This window comes from Rhinolophus hipposideros (genome assembly GCF_964194185.1).
Source record: "Rhinolophus hipposideros genome assembly, chromosome: 3".
Classification (NCBI taxonomy): domain Eukaryota; kingdom Metazoa; phylum Chordata; class Mammalia; order Chiroptera; family Rhinolophidae; genus Rhinolophus; species Rhinolophus hipposideros.
The window spans coordinates 3076404-3104340 of NC_138049.1; the positions used below are offsets into that span (position 1 = coordinate 3076404).

Consider the following 27937-nt stretch of genomic DNA (forward strand, 5'->3'; position numbering starts at 1 on the left):
TCCTGTGTTTACTACATGCCAGCCACACCAGTTGTAAGTAAATCAGACATATGGCCAGGATAGATGGACGGCGTGTGGCCAAGCTGTCCGTGTGACTGGTGGTCCAGCAGCGGTAGATGGAAAGCTGAGGTGTTCTACCTTCTGCAGTTTATCATCATTTAAAACTGTATTTATTCTTTTCTTATTTTCTTAGCAAACAAAACTATACAGGAGGACTCTCCACATTCTAATTATGGTATATGTTCTAATGCAACCTAGGTTTGGAAATGCATATTTGCTAATGAAATGAAATTTGTGTAGAGAAAGCACAGGCTTTTTTTTCAGTTCAGCCTATTCACTTATAAAGTCAAGTACTGAAATTAATTTCATGATATTATCCTTACTTTTTGACTGGCACAGTTGAATTGTTTTATTCTTAATTAAATTCTGGAATTGACTTATTTATTTAACGGAGGCTAAATTAGCTCTGCCCAAGAGCAACCCAATTTCTTTTACAAAGTAAATTTTTTTTTAAATGGAAGCAGAATAGTATTTAAATTTATAAGGTGAGTAGGGAGGAGGGTGACTTAAACCAAAACTGAGGATTCACATTTACCCATGTTTTCATTTATACACGAGTAATTCATGATTTACTGGACATGTAATTACTTTATAGCAACAGATATGTTGAACCTATTTCAAATAGTGATTTTTAATTTAAAAACATCTCTTTAATCTGAATTTTAGAAATAGGGAAAATTTTGAAGATGGGAGGAATATAGGTTGAGCACATATTTTTATGGGGGTTGATATCACAGTTCAGTTCTGGACATGTTAAATTTAAGATGTTTAGTGCGGAAGGCATACAAATGTAGTCAGGTCGGCAGTTGGGTGTTTGCGTCTGCAGTACAGAAGGTGGTTAGGATGGAAGACACACGTTTGGGAATCCTGAGTTGCTACGAGATGGGACAATTAAGTTCATGAACTCATCCTAGAAAAAGTGCTCCACACCTCATTGCTGAATATCACTATGATCGCCTTTGAAGTACTCCCCTGGGAAGCTGTGCACTGAAGCCAGAGCCTAGTCCCCCATTTGAAGCAGTGTTGGAACTCTTTCTGGAATGGCCATCAGAGCTGTCGTCATATTACCCATGATGTCCTGAACGTCATCAAAATGTCTTCCTTTCAATATTTCCTTTATCTTTGGGTAAAGAAAGAAGTCATGGGGGGCCAGATCAGGTGAGTAGGGAGGGTGTTCCAATAGAGTTATTTGTTTGCTGGCTAAAAACTCCCTCACAGACAGTGCCGTGTGAGCTGGTGCATTGTCGTGATGCAAGAGCCACGAATTGTTGGTGAAAAGTTCAGGTCGTGTAACTTTTTCATGCAGCCTTTTCAGCACTTCCAAATAGTCAACTTGGTTAACTGTCCAGTTTGCACAAATGCATAATGAATAATCCCTCTGCTATCAAAGAGGTTAGTAATATCGTTGCAACTAGTTCGTGAACTTAATCGTCACACCTTGCAGACATGCACTGCACGAGATCACCAAGAGGTAAGTGGAGGTAGAGGCCCGCCAGCTGGGCCCAGTAGGGTTTAGGGAAAAGGAATTAGCTAGGGCAACATGTGTCCAGTGAGCTGTGAGGAGAATGGAGAGAGTGTGGTGTCCTGGGAGCCAAGGGCAGGAACCCTGTGGGACAGAGTGAATACTGGTGTCAGAGGGTGCTGGTGAATCAAGGAAGATGAGGACCCAGGATAGTCATGAACGGTAGCAGGCTGGAGTGTGAGTGAGTTGGCTAAGCATAGTTTTGGTGGAGTGCTGAGTTGATGGGGTTGGGTTTAAAGGGTGATGGAGGAGGTGGCTTGGAGATTAAGCACAGTCGCAAGTCTTATGGTTTGTTGTAAAGGAGAGGAGCGAGGGAGGGGTATCCGGAGGGTGAGGGCTTTGTTTTTTGTTCTTAACACAGGTGAAGTAAGAGATTATAGGTGATTGGAGTGTTTCAGTAGAGAGGAAACATTGTTGACGCCTGAGAGGGGAGATTGCTGGAGCATGCCCTTGACTAGACGAGAGGACAGGCTACAGCACACAGGCCGAGAGGTTGGCCGTGGCTTGGAGCAAGGACCGTGCAGTCGTCATAACGGGAGGAAAGCCAGCGAATTGCTGCAGGTGGTGACAGGTAGACTTGTGCGGTGGAAGATTGTGGGGGCGTCCTGGATACCTTCAGTGTAAAATGGCGTGCTGGGGGAAGAGGTTTTGGAAGTTTGAGAAAAGAGCAGAAGGTGGGGGACGTCCGTTAGGACTATGGATGTCCCATATCTACAGTCTGATGGTTTGGCACAAAAGAGGCTCCCTGAGGATTGAACTTCATTTTAAGTGGAATTGATACCAGTCGGCTTGACTGTGTGTTTGCTCCAGCCAAGTTCAGTTACAGCTGCAAAGCAAATAGTTGAATGTAAGCAGGTTGTGGGTTGGCCACGTGATGTGTTGGTAACTGAGCATGTAGGTGAGGAAAGGGTCACACTCGTGTGGACTTGCAGCTGTGTGAGAGAGGGCAGGAGGAGACCCTGAGGACGTGACTGTGTGGATACAGGCAGGGCTCTTACTCAGCTCGTTAACATGACTGTCGCCATACCTACTGATACCCTTAGATTGAAATAACTGTAAAACAGTGGCTGTTCTGCACTCCCAGAATGTCCCCCTGCCACCTCCACCTCTGCTGTGGGACATGCCTACCCCACCGGTCACGGGTGACATTCCTTGGGACGTCAGCTCTGAGATGGAAATGAGTGTGGAGGAAGTTCGTCAGTGAACTCATGGGATGAACACCTGTGGAAAGAGGGCTGAGGGAATGGAATGGAAATGGCCGGAAAGGGGGCGGATTGGCAGAGGGAGGCGCTAAGCATTAGTTCTGCATGGCTCCGCTGGCCCTGTGTGTAGTTCTGAAGCTGGGGGGCCCTTCAGGAGCGTCCTGAGTGGGCCCAGGCATCTGGGTGGTTGTATCCCCACGTCACGCTGGAGTGGCTGTGGCCGTGAGTGAGGGTCTCCTTCAGCTGGCACAACCCTGGTGGAGAGCTGGGTTTGTGCCGACAGTGTTCCCAGCCACTGGGGAGTGAGCTCTCCATTAGTCACGGGATTCTGGGTGACACGTCACACCATCCACTATAGAAACCACATGCAAAAAAGGCCACTAGCATGGTTCCAAATCCACATTTTAGCCAATCTTTAAGAAACCGTCACTTGCCAAGTTTTGGTGTAATATCAAAGGAGAAAAAGTGTCCTGAAAAGCTTTTTAAAAGAACTGCTCCCTTTTCCAGCTACTTACCTCTGTGAAGTCAGGTCGTGTTCTTATACTTCAACCAAATGACATACCACAACAAATTAAATGCAGATGCAGGTTAGAGAATCCAGCTTTCTTTATTAAGACAGACTTTTAAAAGGTTTGTAAAAATACAGAACAGTACCCCACTACTCTGTAAATTTTTTTTGTTTTGGAAAGTAGTTATTTTTCATAAAAATATATATGCCTGTTATATGTAACAGGTTTGTTACTACTACTTGAAATTAATAAATACCTATTTAAAGTTCTTCAGTTTTTATTTAAATTATAAAAACATCAATACTCATAACACATATAAATAAAAGCCTTCTGGCTCTCACTAACTTTTAAGAGTGTAAAGAACTATGAGATAAAAAAAAAAAATTTGAGAGCTCCTTCAGTGTAAGATTCCTCTTGATATCCTGTGGCTCGCTTTTAATGGAAGACTAAAATCTTTTTTAGAAATTATGGTCTAAAAAGAGAATTCTCAATGCTCTCTGTACTTTGTGCAGTAGAATTTTTCCTAATATGCACATTCATTTAATTTCTTCAATTCTGTTGTATATTAACATCTTACTGTTTTCCAATAGTGACGTGCTGTGTCTGTACTATTGTGCTGATACTGTGTGTTTTGTTAATTAAAAGCCAGATCAATGTATTGTGACATGTTTATGTGATCAAATTCATTAACATTCCCATCTTGACTGATGTATTTGGATTTGACATATTAGAAGCAATTCTGAAAGGTGTGTAAATAGGTAAAGGGAGAAGGGTTGTATTTTTAAAAAGCATAGTTTAGTAGCTCTAGTGTTTGTTTTCATGTAACATGAAGACAGTCACTATATAATTGTACAATTAATATCAGCCATATGACCAGAAGTGTTGTATATTCATCTGCTGCCTTATGAAAAGGTTCTAGTCTGTAAAATAGTAATACGCTTTTCAAAATGAATGTTCAATAAATGACCTGCCTCTCCTGCAGTTTTTTTTCTAATTTTTAAAATTGTGATAAAAGTACATATATCATAAAATTTACCATCCTAGCCATTTTTAAGTATACAGTTCATTGGTACTAAATATATTCGTAATGTGTTACCCTCACCACCATCCGGAAGTCTTTTCATCTTGTTAAACTGAAACTTTATATCTGTTACATAACAGGTGACTCTCCCTCCCCACTTGCCCTTCTCTGAGCAGTCACCATTCTACTTTCTGTTGCTATGACTTGGACTACTCCAAGTACCTCATGTAAATGGAATCATACAGTGTTTGTTTTGTGATTGGCTTATTTAGCTCAGCATGATGTCCTCAGGGTTCATCCATGTTGTGACCTGTCCAAATCTCCTACCTTTTTAAGGCTGCATAATATTTCATTGTTTATATGTACCACATTTTGCTTATCCATCCAACCATCCATGTTGGGTTGCTTCCATGTTTTAGCTACTGTGAATAAGGCTACTATGAACATGGACGGACAGATATCTGTTCAAGACCCTGCTTCACATCTTTTGGGAATATACCCAGCAGTGCAATTGCTGGATGCTTTAGTAAGTCTAGTTTTTGTTGAGGAACACTGTTCTGTTTTCCACAGCAGCAGGGGCACTTTGCTTCTCCACCAGCAGTCCACATCCTTGCTAACACTAATTTTCTTTTTTTCTTTTTTTTTAATAATAGTGATCCTAATGGGTGTAAGGTGATATCTCCTTGTGGTTTTGATTTGTATTTTCCAAATAATTAGCAATGTTGAGCATCCCTTCATGTGCTTATTGGCCATTTGTTTATGTTCTTTGGAGAAATGTCTATTCAAGCCTTTTGCCTATTTTTAAGTTGGGTTGTTTTTGTTGTTGAGTTAGGAGTTATCTTTATATTCTGGATATTAATACCTTGTCAGATGCATGATTTACAAATATTTTCTCCAGTTCTGTGGGTTGCCTTTTTACTCTTTGGATAGCTAGCACCTTTTGATGCACACATTTAAACATTTTTCATGAAGTTCATTTTTTTTCCAGTTTTTCTTGTTGCCTGTGACTTTGCTGTCATATCCAACAAATCATTGTCAAATCTAATGTCACAAAACATTTGCCCTGTGTTTTCTTTTAAGAGTTTTATAGTTTGGTTCTTATATTTAGATCTTTGATCCATTTTAAGTTAATTTTTCTGTATGGTGTTGGGTAAGATTTTAGCTTCATTCTTTGTGAATATCCAGTGAATATGTGAATATCCAGTGTTTCCAACACCATTTTTTGAAAAGATGGTCCGTTCTCCTTTGACTATTCTCATCACCTTTGTCAAAAAATCATTTGAGCATATATGCCAAAGTTTATTTCTGGGCTCTCTATTTTATCCTACTAATGTATATATCTGTCTTTAGGTCATTACCAAATTAATTTATTTACTGTTGTTTTGTAGTAAATTTTCAAACCTGGAAGTGTGAGTTCTCCCGCTTTGTTCTTCTTTTTGAAGATTGTTTTGGTTATTTGGGGGTCCCTTGAGATTCCATATGAACTTTAGGATAAGGTTTTTTATATATGCAAAATTTGTGTTCAGGATTTTGATACGGATTGCATAGAATCTATAAATAACTGGGTAGTATTGCCATCCTTACATCACTGTCTTCCAACCCATGAATTTGGGGTGTGTTTCCATTTATTTATGTCTTATTTAATTTCTTTCATCAATGTTTTGTAATTTTCATTGTGTGTAAGTCTTTCACCTCTTTGGTTAATCCCTAAGTATTTTATTATTTTTGATGCTATTGTAAGTTGAATTGTTTTCTTAGTTTCCTTTGCGGATTGTTCATTATCAGTGTATAGAAATGCAATTGATTTTTGTGTGCTAGTTTTGTATCTTGCCACTTTGTTGAATTCATTTACTTTGTTGAATTAATTTATTTAGTTGAATTAATTCTAACAGTTTTGTTTGTGTGCAGTCTTTAGGGGTTTTTACATATGAGATCATACAATCTACGAACAGAGATCTTTTAACTACTTCTTTCCAATTTGGATGCCTTTTATTTACTTTTCTTGCCTAATAACACTGACTAGAACTTTCCGTGCTGTGTGTTGAGTAGATGTGTTAGAAGTGGGCACCCTTACCTTTTTCCTGATCTTGGAGGAAAAGCTTCTCTCTTTTTTTTTTTGTCCTGGCACCATACATAGTTATTACAATATTATTGACTATATTCTGTAGCCTGTATTTTATTTACATCCCTGTGATTATTTCTATAACTACCAATTTATACTTCTTAATCCCTTCACCTATTTTACCCAGCCCCCCAACCACCCTTCATTCAATCTGGCAGCCATCAGTTTGTTCTCTGTATCTATGAGTTTGTTTCTATTTTGTTTGTTTGTTTACTTTGTTTCTGTTTTGTTTGTTTATTTATTTCCTTCCACTTATACATGAGATCATATGGTATTTGTCTCTCTGATTTATTTCACTTAGCATACTACCTTCTATGTCCATCCATGTTGTCACAAATGGTACAATTTCATTCTTTTTATGGCCAAGTAATATTGTATAGATGTACCACATCTCCTTTATTCAGTCGTCTATTGATGGGCACTTAGGTTGCTTGCATATCTTGGCTATAGTAAATAATGCTGCAGTGAACTTAAGGGTGCATGTATCTTTTCAAGTTAGTGTTTTGGATTTCTGTGGATAAATGCCCAGAAATAGAACTGCTGGGTCATAAGGTAATTCCATTTTTAATTTTTTGAGGAACATCCATATGGTTTTCCATAGTGGCTGCACCAATTTGAAATCCCACCAACACTGCACTAGTGTTCGCTTTTCTCCACATTCTCACCAACGCTTGCTGTTAGTTGATTTACTGATGATGGCCATTCTCATAGGAGTGAGGTTATATCTCATTGTGGTTTTAATTTGCATTTCTCTGATGACTAGTGATGTTGAGCATCTTTTTTATGTCTATTGGCCTTCTGTATGTCCTCTTTGGAGAAATGTTTATTTAGGTCCTCTGCCCATTTTTATAATTTGAGTGAGTGTGTGTGTGTGTGTGTGTGTGTGTGTGTGTGTGTTTTGAGTTGTATGAGTTCTTTATAAATTTTGGATAGTAACTCCTCATTGGATGTATTAGTTTCAAATATCTTCTCTAAATCAGTAAGTTGTCTTTTCTTTTTGCTGATGGTTTCCTTTGCTGTGCAAAAATGTTTTGGTTTGATGCAGTCCTATCTATCTGTCTGTCTGTCTGTCTGTCTATCATCTATCATCTATCTATCTAATCTATCTATCTAATCTATCCATCTATCTAATCTATCCATCTCTCTAATCTATCTATTTTCCTTTGTTTCTCTTGCCCGAGGAGATAAATCAGGAAAAGTATTGAGATCAATGTCCAAGAGTTTATTGCCTATATTTTCTTCTAGGAGTTTTATGATTTCAGGTCTTAAATTTAAATCTTTAATCCACTTTGAGTTTATTGTTGTATATGGTGTAAGAAGGTGGTCCAGTTTCCCCAGCACCATTCATTGATTAGAGTGTCTTTCCCCACTGGTATGTCCCTGCCTCCTTTGTCATAGACTCATGGACTGTATGTATCTGGGGTATCTGAGGTCTCTGTTCTGTTGCATTGATTGTGTGTCTGTCTTTATGCCAGTACCACGCTGTATGGATTACTACGGCCTTCTAGCATAGTTTGATATCCGGTAGCATGATACCTCCAACTTTGCTCTTTCTCAAAATTACTGTGGCTATTTTGGGTCTTTCATGATTCCATATAAATTTTAGGATTATTTGTTCTAGTTCTGTGAAAAATGCCATTGGTATTTTGATAGGTATTGCATTGAATCTGTATATTGCTTTGGGTAGCATGGACATTTTAACGATGTTAATTCTTCCTATCCATGAGTGCAGTATATGCTTCCATTTATTTGTATCTTCTTCAATTTCTTTCTATGTCTTATAATTTTCCAAATACGAGTATAGGTCTTTTACCTCCTTGGTTAAATTTATTCCCCTAGGTATTTTATTTTATTTTTTGATGCAACTATAAATGGGATTGTTTTCCCAATTTCTCTTTCTGATAGTTTGTTGTTGGCATATAAAATGCAACTGATTTCTGAATATTAATTTTGTATCCTGCTATTTTACTGAATTCATTTATCAGCTCTAATAGTTTTTTGGTAGAATCTTTGGGGTTCTCTCTATATAGTATCATGTCATCTGCAAACAACGACAGTTCTGCTTCTTCCTTTCCAAGTTGGATGCCTTTAGTTTCTTCTTCTTGTCTGACTGCTGTGGCCAGGACTTCCAGCACTATTTGAATGAAAGTGGTGAAAGTGGGCGTCCTTGCCTTGTTCCTGATCTTCAGGAAAATGCTTTTTGGCTTTTCATTGTTTATTATGATGTTAGCTGTGGGTTGGTCATATATGGTCTTTATTATGTTGAGGTATGTTCCCTCTATTCCCGCTTTGCTGAAAGTTTTTATCATAAATAGATGCTGGATTTTGTCAAAATGGCTTTTCTGCATCTGTCGATGTGATCATATGATTTTTATCTTTCATTTTGTGTATGTGGTTTATCACATTCATTGATTTGTGGATATTGAGTCAACCTTTTATCGCAGGAATAAATCCCACTTGATCATGGTGTATGATTTTTTTTAATGTTTTGCTGAATTCAGTTTACTAATATTTTGTTGAGAGTTTTTGCATTTATGTTCATCAGGGATATTGGCTTATAATTTTCTTATTTTCTAATATCTTTGTCTGATTTTGGAATCAGGGTGACGGTGGCCTTGTATAATGAGCTTCGGAGCCTTCCCTCCTCTTGAATTTTTGGAAAAGACCTGAGAAAGATAGATGTTAATTTTTGTTTGAATGTTTGGTAAAAATTCCTGTGAAGTCATGATGTCCAGGACTTTGTTGGGAGTTTTTAGATTTCTGATTCGATTTCTTTTGTAGTAATCAGTCTGTCAGATTTTCTGTTTCTTCTTGATTCAGTCTTGGAAGAGTATGTTACTGGGAATTTATTCATTTCTTCTAAATTGCCAATTTGTTGGCATATGATTGCTCGTATTTTTTTTCTTTTGTATTTCTGTGGTGTCAGTGGTCACTTCTCTTTCATTTCTGATTTTATTTATTTGTGTCTTCTTTTTTGCTTGATAAATCTGAGTAAAGGTTTATCAATATTGTTTATTTTTTCCAAAAACAAGCTCTTGGTCTCATTGATCTTTTGTATTGTTTTTTCAGACTGTATTTTGTGTATTTCTGCTCTGATTTTTATTACTCCTTTCTTCTACTTCTTTATTACTCCTTCCTTCTACTTACTTTGGGCTTTGTTTGCTGTTCTTTTTCTAGTTCCTTTATTATAAGGGTAGATTATTTGTTGCTGTGGATTTCCCTCTGAGGACTGCTTTCGCTATGTCCCATAGATTTGGGGTTGTTATGTTTTCATTTTCATTGTTTAAAGGTATGTTTTGATATCTTCTGTGATCTCATTGTTGACTTCTTCGTTGTTCAGTAGCAGCATGTTATTTAGCCTCCATGTGTTTATGTGTTTTTCACTATTTTTTATGTAATTGATTTCTAGTTTCATACTGTTGTGGTCAGAGAAGATGCTTGATGTGATTTCAGTCTTCTTAAGTTTATTGAGACTAGTTTTGTGGCCTAACATGTGGTATATCTTGGAAAATGTTTCCTTTGCACTTGAAAAGACTGTATATTCTGTTGCTTGGGGATGAAATTCTCTAAAAATATCAGTTAAATCCATCTGGTCTAATGTGTCATTTGAGGCCACTGTTTCCTTGTTGATTTTCTCTCTGGAAGCTGTATCCTCTGATACAGTCAGTGGGGTGTTAAAGTCCCGTACTAGGACTGTTACTGTTGATCTCTTCCTTTATGTCCATCAATATTAGTTTTATACATTTAATTCCTCCCTTATTGGCTGCATATATGTTTGTAAAGGTTATATCCTCTTGTTGGATTGATCCCTTTGTCATTGTGAAATGTCTTTCTATTATAGCCTTTGTTTTAAAGTCTGATATAAGTATTACCACTCCAACTTTTTTTTCTCATTTCCATTTATATGAAATATCTTTTTCATTCCTTTACTTTCAGTCTTTGTCTTTTGATCTGATATGGGTCTTTTGTAGACAGCATATGTATTGTATGGTTTTGTTTTCTTACCCATTCAGCCACCCTGTTTCTTTTGATTGGAGAATTTAATCTATTTACACTTAAAGTGATAATTGATAAGTACATAGTTATTGCCATTTTATTATTCATGTTTAGTTCTTTTCCCCCCTTATTCTTCTTTGAAAAGTCACCTTAATATTTTTTGTAATACTGGTATTGTAGTGAACTCCTTTAGCTTTTTAATGTCTGGGAAGCTTTTCATATTTCCTTCAATTTTAAATGATAGCCATTCTGTGTAGGATAGTCTTAGTTGTAGGTCCTTGCTTTTCATCACTTTGAATATTTCCTGCCACTCCCTTCTGGTCTGCAAAGTTTCTGTGAAAACAGCTGACAGTCTTATGGGAGCTCCCTTGTAGGCAACTGTTTTTCTCTGGCTGCTTTTAAGATTCACTTTTTGTCTTTAACCTTTGGCATCTTAATTATGATGTGTCATGGTGTGGGACTCTTTGGGTTCATCTTCTTTGTGACTCTGTGCTTCCTGGGCTTCTTTGTCAATTTCCTTTGCCAGGTTAGGGAAGTTTTCAGTCATTATTTCTTCAAATAGGTTCTCAATCCCTTGTTTTCTCTCTCATTTTGGTACCCCTAGGATGCACATATTGTTACACATGATTTTTGTCCCAGAGGTTTCTTAAACTGTCCTTGTTTTTCAAATTCTTTTTTCTTTTTGCTGTTCCGATAGGGTATTTTCTGCTGTCTTGTCTTCCAAATTGCTGATTCAGTTCTCTGCTTCAGCTAGTCTTCTCTTTACTTGTTCTGAGTGCATTCTTCATTTCAGTTGTATTCCTCATTTATGACTGGTTCTTTTTTAATGGTTTCTATGTCCTTTTTATGCTTGCTATCTCTGTTGAATTTCCCACTAAGTTCCTTGAGCATCCTTATAACCAGTGTTTCCAACTCTGTATCTGCACATCAATTTATTTTTACTGGTAAATTGATTGCCTCCATTTTGTTTAGTTCTTTTTCTGGAGTTTTCTCCTGTTCTTTCATCTGGGGCATGTTTGTTTGTCTCCTCATTTTGGCTGCCTCTCTGTGTTTGTTTCTTTATATTAGGTAGATGTGTTACATCTCCCAGTCTTAGAGTCATAACATCCTAGAGTCATAACACTTGAATTTATACTAGCTTCAGTAACATACAAAAACTCTGCTTCTTTAAGCTCTATCTCTTCCCCTTTTAGTTTTTTATGTCATAAAAGTACATCTTTAAACATTGTATGCCTTCAAACATAAATTAATAATTCTTTCACATGTGTTAGTCTCTTAAGTTATGTAGAAAGCAAAATGAGGGTTACAAACCAAAGTTGCAATAATGCTGACTTACAGACTAATAATGTTTTTAAAATATATTAGTCTCTTTAAAGCATATGTATATCATCTAGATAACAAAAAAGATGTCATTACAAACTTCTTTTAAAATAATACTAGACTTTATAAATGCACATCACTTTATTTTTACTGAGATCTTTATTTTCTTCATATAGCCTTGAGTTACTATCTGGTTTCTTTCATTTCTACTTGTAGGACTCCCTTTAATGTTTGTTTCTTGCAGGTCAGGACTACTAGTGATGAAATCCCTCAGCTTTTGTTTATCTGGTTAACATTTTTTTATTTTAGGATTTTGTATATGTTGGTGTACTGCCTTCTGGCCTCCACTTTTCTCTGATGAGAAATCTGTTCATTATTTTACTGAGGAATCTGTTTATTATTTTATTGTATGCAATGAGTTACTTCTTTCTTCCTGCTTTCAAGGTTCTTTCTTTGACTTTTGAAAGTTTTATTATAATGCATCTTGTGTGTGTTTGTTGAATATATATTACTGGAAATTTGTTAAGCTTCCTGGATGTTTTATATACATGTCTTTCATTAAGTTTGGGAAGTTTTCTGCTACTAATTCTTTAAAGATTGTCTCGACACCTTGCTCTATTCTTTTGAGACTTGCACACGTCCCACAGGTCACTTTGACCCTGTTTAAGCCAGATTTTGAAAGTCTTTGTCTACCGATCTTCCATCAGTTATCTTTTAGGGATAGTTTTCATTATTTATTTTTTCCTTTGAATGAGCTATACTTCACTTTAGTTTGTAGTTTGTATGCCTTGTGATTTTTGTTCTTTAAAATTGGATATTTGAATGTAATAGGTAACCTCAAATCAGATTTGCCCCCTTCTCCAGGATTTGAAGTTTTTTGTTTTTGTTTTTTTGATTGTTGTAAGCTGTCTCTGTGTCTAGGATCAGCCTAAGATGTAAACTTGAAGTGTCCTTAGGTTTTCTAAGCCTGTATCTTTCCCTGTGCACACATGGTATATGTAGTTGCTTTTGAAGTCTTCAGGGTCTTTAATCGCCAGCTCCCAGAGGTGAACAATGAAGGGTGTGCAAAAATAGGACTGGCCCGTTAAGTCCTCTGGATGTCTATTTAGCCATAAGGAAGAACCTTGAAACAATTGGGGGAAGTGCAAATACAATGGCACCTACTTCTTTGTCTGCACCTCCAATATCAGGAACAGCAGTTAGTAGTCAGAGTAGATCCCCAGTATTTGGAAGACATGGCCTTTTTTGTCCACCCTGACTCCTACGAGCTGTGTGCAGACTGCCTTAGAAACAGGTGCGTGATGCCTGTCATGTGGCTGCGGTGGAGGATAGGTAGCTGCCACTCTGCTATGCGGTGACATTGACTGAAATTAATTACAGTTGACCATCCAAGCTTTCCCCGGAAGTTGCAGGCCTTCAATAGACTCCAGAGTTCCCAAATAGTTCCATCAGACAGATTTTGACAGTGCAGTTATCTAGGCAGAGAGACTAATTCCTGGTGCTTCCCACATTCCCCCATCTTCCCAGAATCCTCTCTACCCTCACGTAATTTTGTAATATAGTATGTTTTCTCCCATTGGATTGTATTTCCTTGTTTTATTACATACTTAAAGTTTTACCAACTTTCTCATTCATTAAACATCCTTTGACACAATAAAATGAAGTAACATCAGTTGTATTAATATATTCTGAATTTTATCCATACTGATAATTTTTTTTGTTTTCAAAGACTATTTATAATAAAACTAGAATTTCTATGTTTTGTAACTAATATTATTCCATTCGTGTATACAGAGGGTGCCAAAGAATGTATACACATTTTTAGAAAGGAAGAAACTATATTAAAATTGTAATAATATATATCGATAAAAAAAGATGAATACAAGTCACGTGTATACATTTTTTGGCACCTCCAGTATATCTATATATCTCTATCTATCTGTCTATCGTCTATATCTATCATCTTATCTATCTATCATCTATATCTATCATCTTATCTATCATCTATATCTATCATCTTATCTATCTATCATCTATATCTATCATCTTATCTATCTATCATCTATATCTATCATCTTATCTATCTATCATCTATATCTATCATCTTATCTATCTATCATCTATATCTATCGTCTTATCTATCTATCATCTATATCTATCATCTATCTATCTATCATCTATATCTATCATCTTATCTGTCTATCATCTATATCTATCATCTATCTATCTATAAAACTGTATGTCAATTAATTTTAAAAAATAAAAGTAGTGCTGGGTTTTCCTTAAGTGAGCTCTTCCCTATGATTAAAATTCTGATGTTTGGACCTTCTGTGAAACAACATTTATTTATTTTTTTGATTTTAAATAATTATGAAATATTTTTAAAATGCAGCTGCAGGTTCATACAAATTACATAAATACTTACTGAACTTTCATATAAGGTGGTGAGAACCCTAATTTTTACAAAATGACAAAACTAATGACGAATATAAAACGACCAGTCTTGTGCTGGAGTGACATCAAGTGGCTCAATCAGTGGATATTTTCAGGAATTTTATGAATTGATATCAAAGTTGGTAGCTTGAAATCAACCATGAGGAAGTATTTATACTACAGAAATCAGCATATGCTACAAATCAGATTTTTGGTTATGTTTCTCTTGGGAAGCTGGTAAACATTTAGTGACACAGCACTTAATTATTCCTGTCATGGTCTGTATCAAACTACCAATGTGAGGTCACCAGAGTCACGAGATATGCAGTAGCACAACATTACGTAGTATTTGTGTCATCCACATAAACAGACACAACTTCTTGAACACGTGTAATAGAAAATAAAATAGAGAATGATTGGGTTTTCAGTGTTTGTTATCTTTAAATATGACTTATTTGATTTTAAGTTTATGTAATTACATTTTTAATAATGGCTGTTTTAACAACCAGCTCACACAATTCCTGAACGTGTAATAATTGGCTCTCGCAAGCCTGGGCAAGCTGGTTTCCGCCCACACGTTGTGGGTGTATTTATAGCACAGAGATTGGAAAACGCTACAAATCAGAGCATGCTTTCCCCAGGGAGTAATTTGTTAAACATTTACCAGCCTACCCTACAACGACTGAGAGGTCCTCCTATAATCAGCAAAATTTTCAAGAGGTCAGGGGTCCTGGGTCTTTGCCACCAAAGTAACATGCAAATGACTGCATCTGGATCCCCGACTACAAAGCAGGTGGCGCACTTCTGGAGGTCTGGGAGGAGCATATTCTGTACCCGAGGGGATACACTCTGTCCTGTGTGCGGGATGACACAAAAGTCTGGGCTTTGACTGGGACCCAGGGCACGCTCGGCCTGGGTGCCAGATCCCGGCTGTGACGCCAGTGACTGCCTCTGGAGCCATGTGATCTCAGATGTATCAGTGACAGGGAGATACGTTACACACGGGGCGGGGTCGGCATGCTGGCCCCACGGTGACGCACTGGGTGCCTCTCGGTGTGCTCTCACCTTACACTGATCGTCCGCGGGCCAGTTCAGCAGCCATGCCTGCTTCCTCAAGGACAGCCTGAGGGACAGGGGCGCGTTTTCCTACCAGTGTGCGAGCGATTGAAAACAGCTATTCAACACTTCAGTGCCACTTGTGCTTATTGCCTAATGTTTATATACAAGGTTTATTTACAGTGTTTGCTCCTGTATGGCATTGAAAAATATAATGACTATTAGAGTTTGGGGTCACTGCCTTGGTGTGTGGTGGCCACCAGCAGTTTTACCAAAACAAATGTCAACACACTTGTTCCAGCCGAAACTATGGCACGTGGAAAAGTTGTTCAACGCTGAGCATTGCAGCACCACTTGTTGCCCAGTATCCACATAGAAGCGCTCCAGTGACAGCCATGTGCTGGTGTCGGACAAATCTGATGAAAATGAGGACTGTGGCCACATCTGCGGATTCGTTCATTAGAAGGCGAGAGTGCAGTTCTGCAGCTGTTAATTCAGCCTTTATGTCTGCAGCTGAGTCGTTCACCAGTCACTCCACTGGGGAACGTGCCGGCGCAGGGGGAGCGTTTCCTGCAGCTGGCGCTCAGCGGTGCCCAGCACGCAGCACTGTTCTGCTCTCTCCACCGTGTACGTGTTTCTCTAGTCAACACGATGATGGCACCTTACCCTGAAGCCAGCAGTTTTGACATTTCTGGTTTGAAAAGTCGTAACAAACAATATCGGGCTTTTAAAGAATGCACAATGTGTACAGTGAAAATACGCAGGTCCTTTTTCTTTCTACACTGAGTGACTGGTCTCACAATCACTTTGTAGTTTAACCAGTACCAGTCCAACTGGGACTTGTTCTGTTGCATGGCACAGGATAAGGTGGAGTGGGAAAGCCACGAGGGGAATGTTCTATCATAATTTTGTTTCTTATTTACAGTCTCACCCTATTTCTTTGGAGTAGATTCCTACCTTCCATGAGTCAGAGAGTCTTGTGCTAGGGCCGTTTTAACTTTTTCAGTGTCTTTAGACATAGTGCAGCTGTAGATGGAGAAAACGAGCTTACTTAACTCCCCTTTTGAAAGCCAATGATTTAGTCTTAAATATAAAAATATATTATAAATAAATTATTTTAGCATAAAACAAAGTATTAAATGTAAATAATAATAGTTTTAGATAAAGTATACTTTTTATCTTTCTGTGTAGGTGCAAAGAAAACTTGGGGCACCCAGTAACTATTGACTGGATGGTAATGTGGTCGCAGACACTCTAGCAGGCATATCTGAGAAGAGCCAGTAAAAGCTCTGTGGGAGTATTGAGAGCACGTCAGTCTCTGGTAACTCACATACTATGTTCTAAACCCGTGACATTAGAACAGGTGAGAGTGTTAGAATACAGACATGCACTCCACGAACTGTGATGCTGTCAGGTGGCCTCTGAAAACTGGTGTGATTGTGCGAAAATGAGAAATCGGCAAATGGCATCTTAATGCCATTTAATGGCATCTTAATTATGACAGTGCGTTTTCCCTCTGAACCTCTGCCATCCTTGCTGGGCTATGGCTGTTTTCAGGCTTGCCCCCTCGTGGTTACAGGATGGCCCCACCACCAGCTAGGGCCAGGGGCTCCTTTGTCTGTGGTTCTCTTGAAGCTAAGGAATTGAAGTCCGTCTCTTCAGTCTGATCGGGCTGAGACATTTATTCAGTATCTGGCACATGTTAGATGTTGGGTAAATACTTGTGGATTGAATTGTGATCAGAAGACAGATGTCTGTCTCTTGACGAGCTGCACAGCTGTGCCAGAATGCCAGGAATGGCTGGAGGAGGCTGAATGGAGCCCTGCCAGCTCCTGAGAGATGGAAGTATATAAAAAGGACGGCTAGTTTATTAATTTAGTGGGAAATAAGAATTTCCCACAATGAGAAGACAGTCATGCTCCGTTTAGGAATGTTGGAATTCCCGCAGGGCAAAGTGGGTGGTGGGCGTGAAGGATGGGGGTGCAGTGATGTCTTCCCAGTGAGGGACGAGTCCTCCCTCTGTTTTCTGCTCGGGTCTTTTCTCTTTGTCCTTACCTTCAGAAGAAGCACCAAAAGCTAAGAACAGATCCGTGGAAGATTTAGTGGAAAGGACCGTATGTTAAACTTCAAGGAAATGGTCAATCAATTTAAAAAGTAGAAATTGTTCAAAACACATACTCTGAACATAGAGTAATAAAGCTGGAAATTTTCAACACAGTCCCTACTGGAGTTTCGAATTGAGGTCATATAAAAGTTGCAGCTTAGAATTTGGAATGCAAAATGCAGTTTTAAAACTTGTGGTACTATAGGCATTGAATCACCACCTCTCTTCTTTATTTTGATGTCTTTTTTATGAAGTTAATCAGAGCTTTTCATTTTATTCTTTATTTTATGTGCAACATTAAAATGCCTATCATAATAACTTTCAGTGCAGTGTTATTAATATCAGACCCCAGCTGTTCCTGAATAGCAGTGTAACAGAACGACTTTTGAAACACTGCCTGTGTAAAGCAAGTGGCGGTGCAGTGTCCTGACACGAGAGCCACCCCGTCCGTTCCTGCAGAGCTCACGGTTGAGGACGAGCGCGTCTCCTACTAACACAGCTCGTTTGTAGCAAGCAGTGAAGGCCCGTCACCCACCAATTCCTGTCTGACTCCGGTTACGGAGACTTGCGTTCTCCTGACCTTTCATCTCATGCAGTTTTCAGATAGTTTCCATTGTTCTTTTTTCATTGTTTGACTTTGTGTTTTTTATACTGATTGGTTTTGCTTATATTATTTTTCTTCTGTCTTATCAAAGGGGCTGCTGTTGTGGTTCTGAGGCTAGCAATGAAGTGCGTTCTCTTTCTCCTCTGTCAGGGGACGCCAGAACATCCTGGTTCCACCTCAGAGTGCAGGGTTTGCTCTCCAGGTCCTGACGGAATGAAGCAAAGGTGGGGGCGGGCCTTACCACCCAGCCAAGTACTGGCATGAGTGGCACAGAGGAGCGGGCCAGGCATTAGTGGGAAGCACTTGGGAAGACCCAGGAGGAGCAGCAGGGGACCCAGTGACTCTGCGAGGTTGCTCACAGATGGGGGTCTCCCGCACTTGGGCCCACTCACCTGCACGACAGTGGCCTGAGCCTGTACCTGTGCAGGCTGTATGCTCGTGTCTGTCTGTTAACAGCAGGGAAACCATCCAAGCATTTAAGTTGTAAGTTATTGCTGTTTATTGTGATTGTGGCAATTTAGACATACGAAGAGAACATCACATCATCTCATCACCAAGTTACTAACACACACATTTACATATGTATAAAACATGTATGAGCATACAGTTTTTAACTTCAGACTTGTGAGATGACATGACATACTGTGGGAAAAAAATTATAATTGCAACCAATTTGTGTGTGTGTCTAATTAATAAAATGTGTATGTATTTATATACACATGTAGATTAAATACATATTCTTTTAGCTAATGTTGACTCATAGTAGTTCTGATTTTTTCTTATTTTTAATTTAACCAAAACCTATTAAATTACAACTGCAAACATTCATCATTATTTTTAGCAGCTGCATTTTGGGTCATGTTGTATTTTTATTGTAAGCCTTCTCAAATTTTTTTAGTAGGAAGGTATTAAAAATCGACAAAGTATGAAAATACTTAAGGATTATAAGAAGCAACCCAAATCCTTTTCACCTTTTCTTTAATGCTTGAATTTATATGTATCTTCTTTAGATCTTCTGTAACTAAGAAATGTATTTTGTTTACTTTTACGTTTTTCCTCTTCGTAGTTTGCTTTACTTTTGTCTATAATTTTTATGGATCAAATTGTAAGAAAATGTGATAATCCCTTATTGTTTGTAAAGTATATGAGTTTTAGTGGAATTTTCCCCTTGATTTCTAGGATCTTACTTCAGAATAAGGAAGAATAAAGCAGCCACAGAACTTTTTAAAATCAGCCCATGTAATATAAATTCCTTTAAGTTGTAGATATAAATTTGGATTCATTCATTCCTGAAATCCCACTTCATATAAAATAAATACTCAAAATGGTCACAAAAAGAAAAGTACAGATATGTGCACAGTTGTAAATATTTATACATTTTTCAATATAAAGTACTTACAATGAAAGTTATACTTAGTAGGAAATCCTCCAGGGGATTTATTTTCTTCACATGAGTTTTTCTTTCTAAAGCTTTTTAAATATATTAAAATGATGTTTAGATTGAAGATGGTTTCTTCTTTTTTAATCAATTTCTCTTTACTAAATATAGATATTCCATAATAATTTCTGAATTTTTAAAAAATTGTCTTTTTTTATTCATCCCACTAGAATATAAGCTTCCTGACAACAGGGATAAGTGCCCGGCACAAAATGGATTTATAGTAGTTATTTGAATAAACAAGTGTTTGCAGAACTCCCATGCCACATACAATTAGTGCCTGCTTTTGTGAAAATTTTTGTTGGTAATTAGATGCTCATGAATGACACAAAATCTGGTATCCATGGCAGTTTCCTTCTTCACCGTGATCCCTACCCTTTCATTTTAAAGCGAGCTTCATTGTTGAACCACGTGAAATACCCACAGTTGGGTCGTGAGTGCGTGTGTGGGGTGTACAGGCACCCGGGCCCTGGGGTCTTAGAAGGACCCGGTGTGCATCATGGGTTCTTCACTTGGAGCCCTACATGGTCTGCGAGGCGTCAGGACCTTCCTCTCCATTACTTTGAACATGTCTGTGGAAAGAAATCAGTTTTACTGTCCAATTATATTGTTAGGATGTTGTTTGACTGCAGACTTGCAAGGTGGCAAAGAAGTCAGTCACCTTTTCCACAAGAGACTCCCGGTCTGGACTGCAAACCCTCGTTTATGGTCTCAGCCCCTGGGTGTCTTGCCTCTAAACTCTTCAATATGCTTAAATTTTCCTTGGGCAAGGGCGTTGCGCTGAGAATTCCACATATAGGAAATAGGAAGCAGCATTGCCTTCTCTGGGCAAATTTCACTGTGCTCATTAATCTCCTCAACTGAAACACCGTGTTCCCTCAGTGACACGGACTTGACATTCATTTAAGAAAAATTGTGTGACTTCTTAAGTTGGAGGAAGAGATAGAGGACGCATTTCTAAATCAGTGCCTAAATGTGGTAAAAAATCCAGAAATCAGCTTATAGGTAAAAATTTTCTTTTAAGTACTTTAATCTGCCATAAAGAAAAAAAGATGGTTTTTATAAACACATGCCAGTAAAGTACCTTATGCACACTGAGGTTTGTGAAACAATAAGCAAAACTAAAAGAGAAAGCAAAAGGAATATTTATTTATGATGTCTGGACATTCTCTTTTTCCTTTGAACTGACTTTCGCATCTTAGAGATGTTGGGTGGGGAGTGGAAAGTTCCAGAACGTCCCAGCTTGCTAACTCCCATCAGTCCTAGTGGTGAGTCTGCTCATACAGCTGCTGCTTTTCATATGTGCCTTTTAACCCACCTGATTTTCAGCTGTGCTCATTGAATGTATTAGATAAAAACTTTAAAAAATTAAAAATGTACAAGCCTTTTTAACTTTAGAATCCGTTAATGAATTTGTTGTGATGATTAAATCAAATGGTCTCATCTTCAGGGACCTTTAAGAGGATCAGGGTTAGGAGTTGAAGAGTCAATGAAATGTGTCTATGATGTGACTTCAGTGTAGAAGATACAGTAAGCGTTCTGCCTATAACATGCTTAATCATAGGAATACCAGGTGCAATAATCAAACCATCATAGAATGATTATAAGAAAAACATGTAAGGTAGTGTGTGTGAATAAAAGAATACAAGGCATACGAGTAGGTACTGTTTATTGAACCCCACTGTTGAACACCTGCTGTCCCGACTTGGTAACTTGTAAAGGGTTCCCAGGTAAAGTCAGTGTGCAGCCAGTGTTGGCATACTTCAGGTTGGTACAAAAGGAATTGCGGTTTTTGCAATTATTTTCAACTTTTTGAACTGCAATTACTTTTGCACCAACCTAATAGTTTCTGAAGCATCTGAGGGACATGACCGATAGAATATTGTTGGAAGACAAACTGGATGGTTGTGTGTATGCATGCATGTGTGTGTATACTTCTGTGTGCATACGTGTGTGTGTATGTGTGTGTGTGGGCATGACTGCAGGGGCACATGTTGGATTCAGGGACCATCTTGGAAACTACTGGTTGGAATGTGATTTGGGACTAAACTTTGTGTTATTTTTGAAAATGGGTGGTAAGCAATGAACTGGGAGATATTAGAGAAAACAGGAACCAGCAGGCGTCAGTGGTTTAGTTAATAAGACTATTAAAAGAGGAAGGAGAACCACAGTCCTGTCTGAATGTGAGGGACGTGTTGTCGTCAGAGGAGTTAGGCTGGGCTTTGGAGTAGCACTGATTGCACTAGATTTTTGGCTTGTGAAGTCAGCACTGGCAGTGGTAGTTAGACAGGGTCTGATTGCTACACAAGACGCAGGTAGCGATGACATTAAGTTAAAGGCTGCTTCCCCCTGACGGGTCTGGAGAGGCCCAGCTGCAGTTGCCCTTCCTCTGGAATGGCCCTATAAACCCACTTCCTCTGGGTCAGAACCAGTGGACCTCAGATGGCATCTTGGCCACTTTGTCTCTTGTATCCTGTTGGTCACACAAGTGTATTCTGGTCAGGCAGCCGCTCCTCAGGGACAGCCCTTCAGAGGGTCTTGCCTGGCCAGGTGTGCCTGACCCATCTCATTTTACCCCTGAAGCGAGCTGACAAGCAGCCTCAGCTCCTGGGCCCACACCACAAAGCTGCTCCGCTAGTGGGTGTATGTTGTGCCTGGGCCAGGGTGCCACACAGGGGCGTGTGTTCTTCCAGCAAATCAGAAATGCTGGAATGGATCCTCACAGCACAAGTCATATGGTCACTTGAGATATGTGTGAGGGTTGTGTCATTAGAGTATTGCAGATCTTGCACGTTCTCTAGGTACGTGTATTTGAGTAAACCACAGGGCAACTGTGTTTACAGGCAATCCCACTTTGGAAGCTCTTGAGAGGTAGCTTGAAATGACTGTCAAGTTGTGTTACTTCATTTCCCTCCCAAAGGAATATGGATGTCTAGCTCTACATTTGTTATGTTTAACCTTTATTTTACAGACTTTAAAAAACAGATTCTTAGATTTCCTAAGGAGAAGCATGGCAAAAGAGTCTTGTAGTTTATTGGGAGTGGATGACATGTTCTGTGTTTCAGAACTACTCCAAGTGTCTAATTGTGTCTTTCCCCTTCCTTCTCCCCCCCCCAGATGAATCGGCTCCTAAGGAAATCAGCAGGGTAAGTGACGTCACTGTCATGCCTCCCGCCCTGTGCAGGAACACAGTCCTTCTGGGTCTTTTCCCAGTGTGCTGACACGTCGCAGTGTTAGGAAAGGAAGGACAGAAACTGGGATCCTACCCTGAAGTATCCCGTCCGAGCGTGGAATCCGGTGTGTAGGGATAGAGGCTGCCAATCAGAGTCCTGAAGACTGAGCACAGCCAACACAGGCGATTTGTCTGCCACACACGCCTCGGGGGTTTTCTGAAGCGGGCGATGATGTAAAACAATGGAGCGACTGCGTTTTGAGATTGGATTTGTAGCTTCTCTTAGGAAACCGTGAGATAAGGCCACATGGACGCAGCATTCCCTCATGGCAGCCTCCTGTTCCGGCCACACAGCCAAGGCCACCGTCTCCATGGCCCTCCCCCCAGGGACCTGCACGGTGCTGCCTGCTGCCTGTGGCCCTGCCTTGGAGTTCATGCACCTTCTCTTGGGGAGAGCAAAAGGCGACACGTGCATGCAAGACGTGCGATGCCTCGGTACTTTCAGAAATACAAAATGGACAGTTTTCATGTCTGAGAGAAATACTTAGCGTTAACTGTAAAAGACTTGGCAGATTTAAAAGCTTAAGGGGGACAAGGACGGAAAGCACTGAGCAGACTGGGTTTAATCTACGGAATTCTAATTAACTGCAGATGAGAAAATACCTGTATGTCCTGTCTACAGATACAGTTCTAAGTGGGGGGTAAATATTGAAAGTGATCAGTCTGATCTGCGCCCGACGCCACCTCAGGTCACTCAGTCTCTCAGAAGGCGTCACCTAGGTGCTGTCAGTGCGGTCCTGTAACACGTCCCTTTGCATTCTGACCGTCTGCGGAAAGGAGTCCGCAATCAGCAGGGTGTTCCCGCACTCTGGGCAGAATTCCCTCTGTCCAGCCCAGCCTCGCAGACTCCTGAGGTCTCTGTGAGTCTGGGGGCTTACGGGGTCCCCTCACTGCTGAGCTCACAGTCAGAGACTTCCCAGGTCTGCCTGCTTTGAGGTGTGTCAAGGGGTGGAGGGTCGGCCTGGAACCTGTGCAGCTGCTGGGAGCAGTGGTGAAGGCTTACAGTGAGGATAAAAGGGGGGTTCTCACAAGTAAGCTGGGGCATGGTGTTGGCAAAGCTGCGGGCTCAGGGCACCGAAGGGGTGCCTTGCTGCTGTAAGTTGGGACAGGAAGAAGGAAACCGCAGCTTACTCATTGGCGTGCCCTTCACGAAGCCAGGTTAACCCCGGTGTGTAGGGAATGCGCCGAAAGCCTGGACTTGGTTGTTTTTGGCGGTGGTGGGTAAAGGGATGCCCAGAAGAGGTGGTGCCCAGCCATCCACGTGTTTTCCGTGCCTCCTGCCCTGTTGACAACAAAGATTGGGCTTGGGTTCTGACACATGGCTTATGTCAGTAATTAGCTCCTCAACAGTTGCTGGAACTCTCCCGGTGCCTCCATGCCCTCACCTGGAAAGAGCTTGGTGCCATAGTGTCATCACTGAGTCTGCTTTCGCAGCCCCCTGCTTCAAAGACAAAACAGATTCTAGAAATTGTGTAGCCAGGGCAGAATTTTTATTGAAGCCGTTCGTGTGTACTTTAGTTTCGCAAACTAGTGGCCCCTGACACGTTGGATCGGATAGTGACCTGGCCACAAAGCCCTTTCCTGTGATGAGAGAAGAGATGCGTTATTTTACGTCAAATTTGGAGAACATGCATGTCTACTTGAGACATACTAAATACGTGAGCTGACAACCTGGGATCGTACCAGTTGCCAGGATCTTTTAAAGATCTTTTCTGAACATACCCCGTGTCTTGATCAATGCTGATTTGACGGATACTCAGAATTTATTTTATGAAATAGTATTTTAAATTAAAAAATTCAGATTCAGAAATATTGAGTGCAGTAGTTTGGGAGGCAGCAGCTGGCCACAGGGCTTCTGTTGGAGCACATTCGTTGTCAAAAGGCCTGTTCTTTGGAAGGCCTGAGGTTTACAGCCTCAGGTAGTTCTGAGTTTCGTGAGAGACTTTCTCATGGAGAGAGAACACCTGTTTTTTTGTTTGTTTGTTTGTTTTGTTTTTAAAAGCATCATTATTATTTAGTCTCCTGGTATCCTTGAAGTTCTTTCTTTTTTCTTTTTTCTTTTTATTAGTTTCAGGTGCACAAGACAAGGTAATACTTAGACGTTCATCATTTATATCCCTCACACTGTGGACCCCCCGCCCCCAAGCCCCCCATCCACTATCCCTCCAACATCGTACCGAGCCATCACATTATATATATAAAATTATAGTTGGCATTCATTAATGTTCAGCTTCAGGTGTGCAGTGCCGTGATCAGGCATCTACATTATCCCTGAGGTGGTCTCCCAAATGGGACACGTGTCCATCGGATACCCTACAAAGTCTTTACAGCATTATTGATTATGTTCCCCAAATTAATTTTCAAAACCCCTCAGGCCATCTTGTGGTTACCGACTGTTTTCTAATCCCCTCTCCTTCCTCCCTATCCCCACACACCCCCCCGCCCATCTAACAACCCTCAGTTTTTCCCCTTTGTCTCCAAAACTGTTTCTGATTAGTTCATTCACATATTCTTTTCTTTAGATTCCACATATAAGTGAGATCATATGGTACTTGTCTTTCTCTGTCTGACTTATTTCACTTAACATAATGTTCTCTAGATCCATCCATGTTGTTGCAAATGGTAAGATTTCTTTCTTCTTTATGGCTGCATAATACTCCATTGTATAAATGTACCACAGCTTCTTAATCCAGTCATCTACCGATGGGCATTTTGGTTGTTTCCATATCTTGGCTATTGTGTATAGTGCTGCAATAAACATAGGGGTGCATAAAGATTTTTGAATTGGAGTTTTGGATTTCTCCGGATAGATACCTAGGAGTGGAATTGCTGGATCATAGGGTAGTTCCATTTTCAGATTCCTGAGATACCTCCATACTGTTTTCCATAGAGGCTGCACCAATCTGCAATCCCACCAACGGGGAGAAAAGGGAATGCTTGTGCACACCTGTCCTTAATTGGCATGTATCAATGTGGTTGTGGCTGTGTGGCTCCTCTAAGGAGGCTATTCCCTCCTTCCAGGTGAGAGCTCTTTGAGTAGAGGGATTGTGTTCTGTCTTTCCCAGTGACACGCGCGCACACACACACACACACACACACAGTAGGCGGGGATAAGTACCATAGTAAATACGTAGAAAAATAAAGCAAAACAAAAGGATAAACAATGATGTTACATTGGGAGTGGACTGACTGGCTGCCTGGACAAATACGGTAGTCCCGGGAGGATTACTTGCTAAATTGACATTGGAGTGGGGACATGAAGGGAATAGAGAATCAGCTGGAAGGAGGGGGCAGCGAGTGCCAAGGCCCTGAGGCAGGCCCGGGTGGCTGGAGCCCAGTCGGCAGTGGGAAGTGCAGTTGCCATAGAACGGGTGTTTCTGGTCTTACAGCTGCTGCGGAGGCTTCTGGTGGGACGCTGCAAACCATTGGCCACCATTGGGTAAACTGAGTGGGGAAGTGTCAGGTTGGGAGAAACAGTCTGGCTGCTGAACTGAGTACACAGAGGGAGGTGAGGATGGAGACGGGACCTGGTGAGTGTAGGAGTGTGGGCAGCGCACGGTGAGGTCTGCCGGGTGTGGTGTGCAGAGCAGTGCAGTCAGGAGGGAGCGCTGCTCAGCTGTGCCGGGGCTGGTATGGCGAGCGAGGACAGGGGTCACGGATGATGCCAGTGCTTTGGTCTGACAGCCTGGAGAAGCAGTCTCTCTTTACAGGCATTGTGATGACGAGGAGGAATGGGGTTCAGTGAGGCTGGGAAACCAGGAAGCTAGTTTTGAACATGTTCGATTTGAGTTATCAGGCATCAAATTGGAGATACTTATAAAGCAAATGAATTTGTCGAGCCAAGAAGAAAGTTCCTAGCTAGGTGTGTGTGTATGTGTGTGTGTATATATTTATTTGGGGGTCTGTAGCACCATCAGTATTTGACTCTGGGACTAAGTTACATGACTTAGGGCGTTTGTCTGTGGAAAAAAGAGGCCTGAGCACTAAACTCTGGACACTAATGGTTTAGTGGAGAAGACGTGGAAAAGTCAGCCAGGAAAATTAAGGAAGAGAAGTCAGCAAAGTTGGGGGAAAGCTGAGAAGACTTCTTTGTCAATAATTTTAACTTGTACATTTATTTAAGGTTCATTTTATCTTATTTTGACCCATCCCAAACTTTTGAGTAAGTCTCAATGTTTTGTCCTCTAACCTATTACACATTTCTCTGTTTTGAAGCCACAAATTTGAGTAATGTTTCCAAGTTGTTTTCCTGTGCCCACTTTTCTTAATTTATCACCAGGCAGGTAACTGAGAAAAGCCCTAAGGGGAGTGAAGAAGTGACCCATGCTGAGAACCAGGGGAAGAGCCTTCCCCGCAGAGGCAAGTGCCAAGGCCCTGAGGCAGGAGTGTGTCCAGCCAGGAGGCCACCAGGTTAGAAGTGAAGGAGGGCAGGAGAGCGCGCAGGTCGGAGAGGAGGGCACGCGGTGTTGGTGTCCGCCATAGCTTCATCGTTTGTTTTCATCTAATCACAATTAAGCCTTTCTTTTTTTATTACTGTGACTGTTGTTGTTAAAATGGCTCCAGCTTATAAATCACAAAGATTTCTAACAAAAAAGGGAGAGAAAAATACTATGGCAAGAAGAGCGTTTGGATGCCTGTTGGCCAGAATATGCCAAATTCTAGCCAGGTCTAGAATTTTGGGCACCGCCTTTGCCCCTCAAAATGCTGTATGTATGTTCCATTACATTGTGAGTTTTTATATATAATTGTTGCTTTTAACATTTTCAAATATTTATAAAACTGTCCTCTGCTCTTGGAATTCATTATTTTTACTAGGTTCTATGGTACCCCTGAGTCCGGCTGGGCAGAGTGGTGGGCATTCCCATAGGAGAAATTTATCTCTGTGATTTTCCTCCCGGCTTGTTGAAACACATCTCTCTGCTGGAATCCGATTTCCCTGTCTTGTCTTCCTTTGGCCCTGGCCTGGTAAACAGTGGGCCAGGCTCCTCTGTTTGCTAAGTGAGAGCAGTGCTCCATTCTGTTAATGGACGCTGACATTTCCCCGGCTTCTGTTCAGTGTTTTTAACCGGGGCCCTGCTGCAGAGAGCAGGCACCCACACCCAGCGCTCACCGGGTGCACTTGGGATCCCCCGTCACTCATTTCCCCGGAATATTTCCTGTGCGCTTCTCCTAGCAGTGCCCTTTCCTGGGAAGGAGAACCTGAGTAAGCCCTTGGTGACTCTTTTCAGTTTGGCTTCATTGGTATTATGTCCACTGAGGTCGTCTTGAAATTTAAGGCATTTAACAGCTACAGTGGCCCAGTTTCTTATTTATATTTT

The 27937-nt window shown here is 40.4% G+C and overlaps 1 protein-coding gene across 5 annotated transcripts in view; it reads left to right on the top strand.

The window, feature by feature from the left end:
- The window catches only part of PDE10A (phosphodiesterase 10A), a 470871-nt gene that overhangs the window by 342741 nt on the left and 100193 nt on the right, over positions 1 to 27937 (top strand). For all 5 annotated transcript variants that reach the window (XM_081045170.1, XM_081045167.1, XM_081045168.1 and 2 more), the window contains one exon: positions 22505 to 22533. In XM_081045170.1, coding sequence (XP_080901296.1) covers positions 22505 to 22533 — 29 coding nt within the window. The remainder of the gene's footprint in view (positions 1 to 22504; positions 22534 to 27937) is intronic.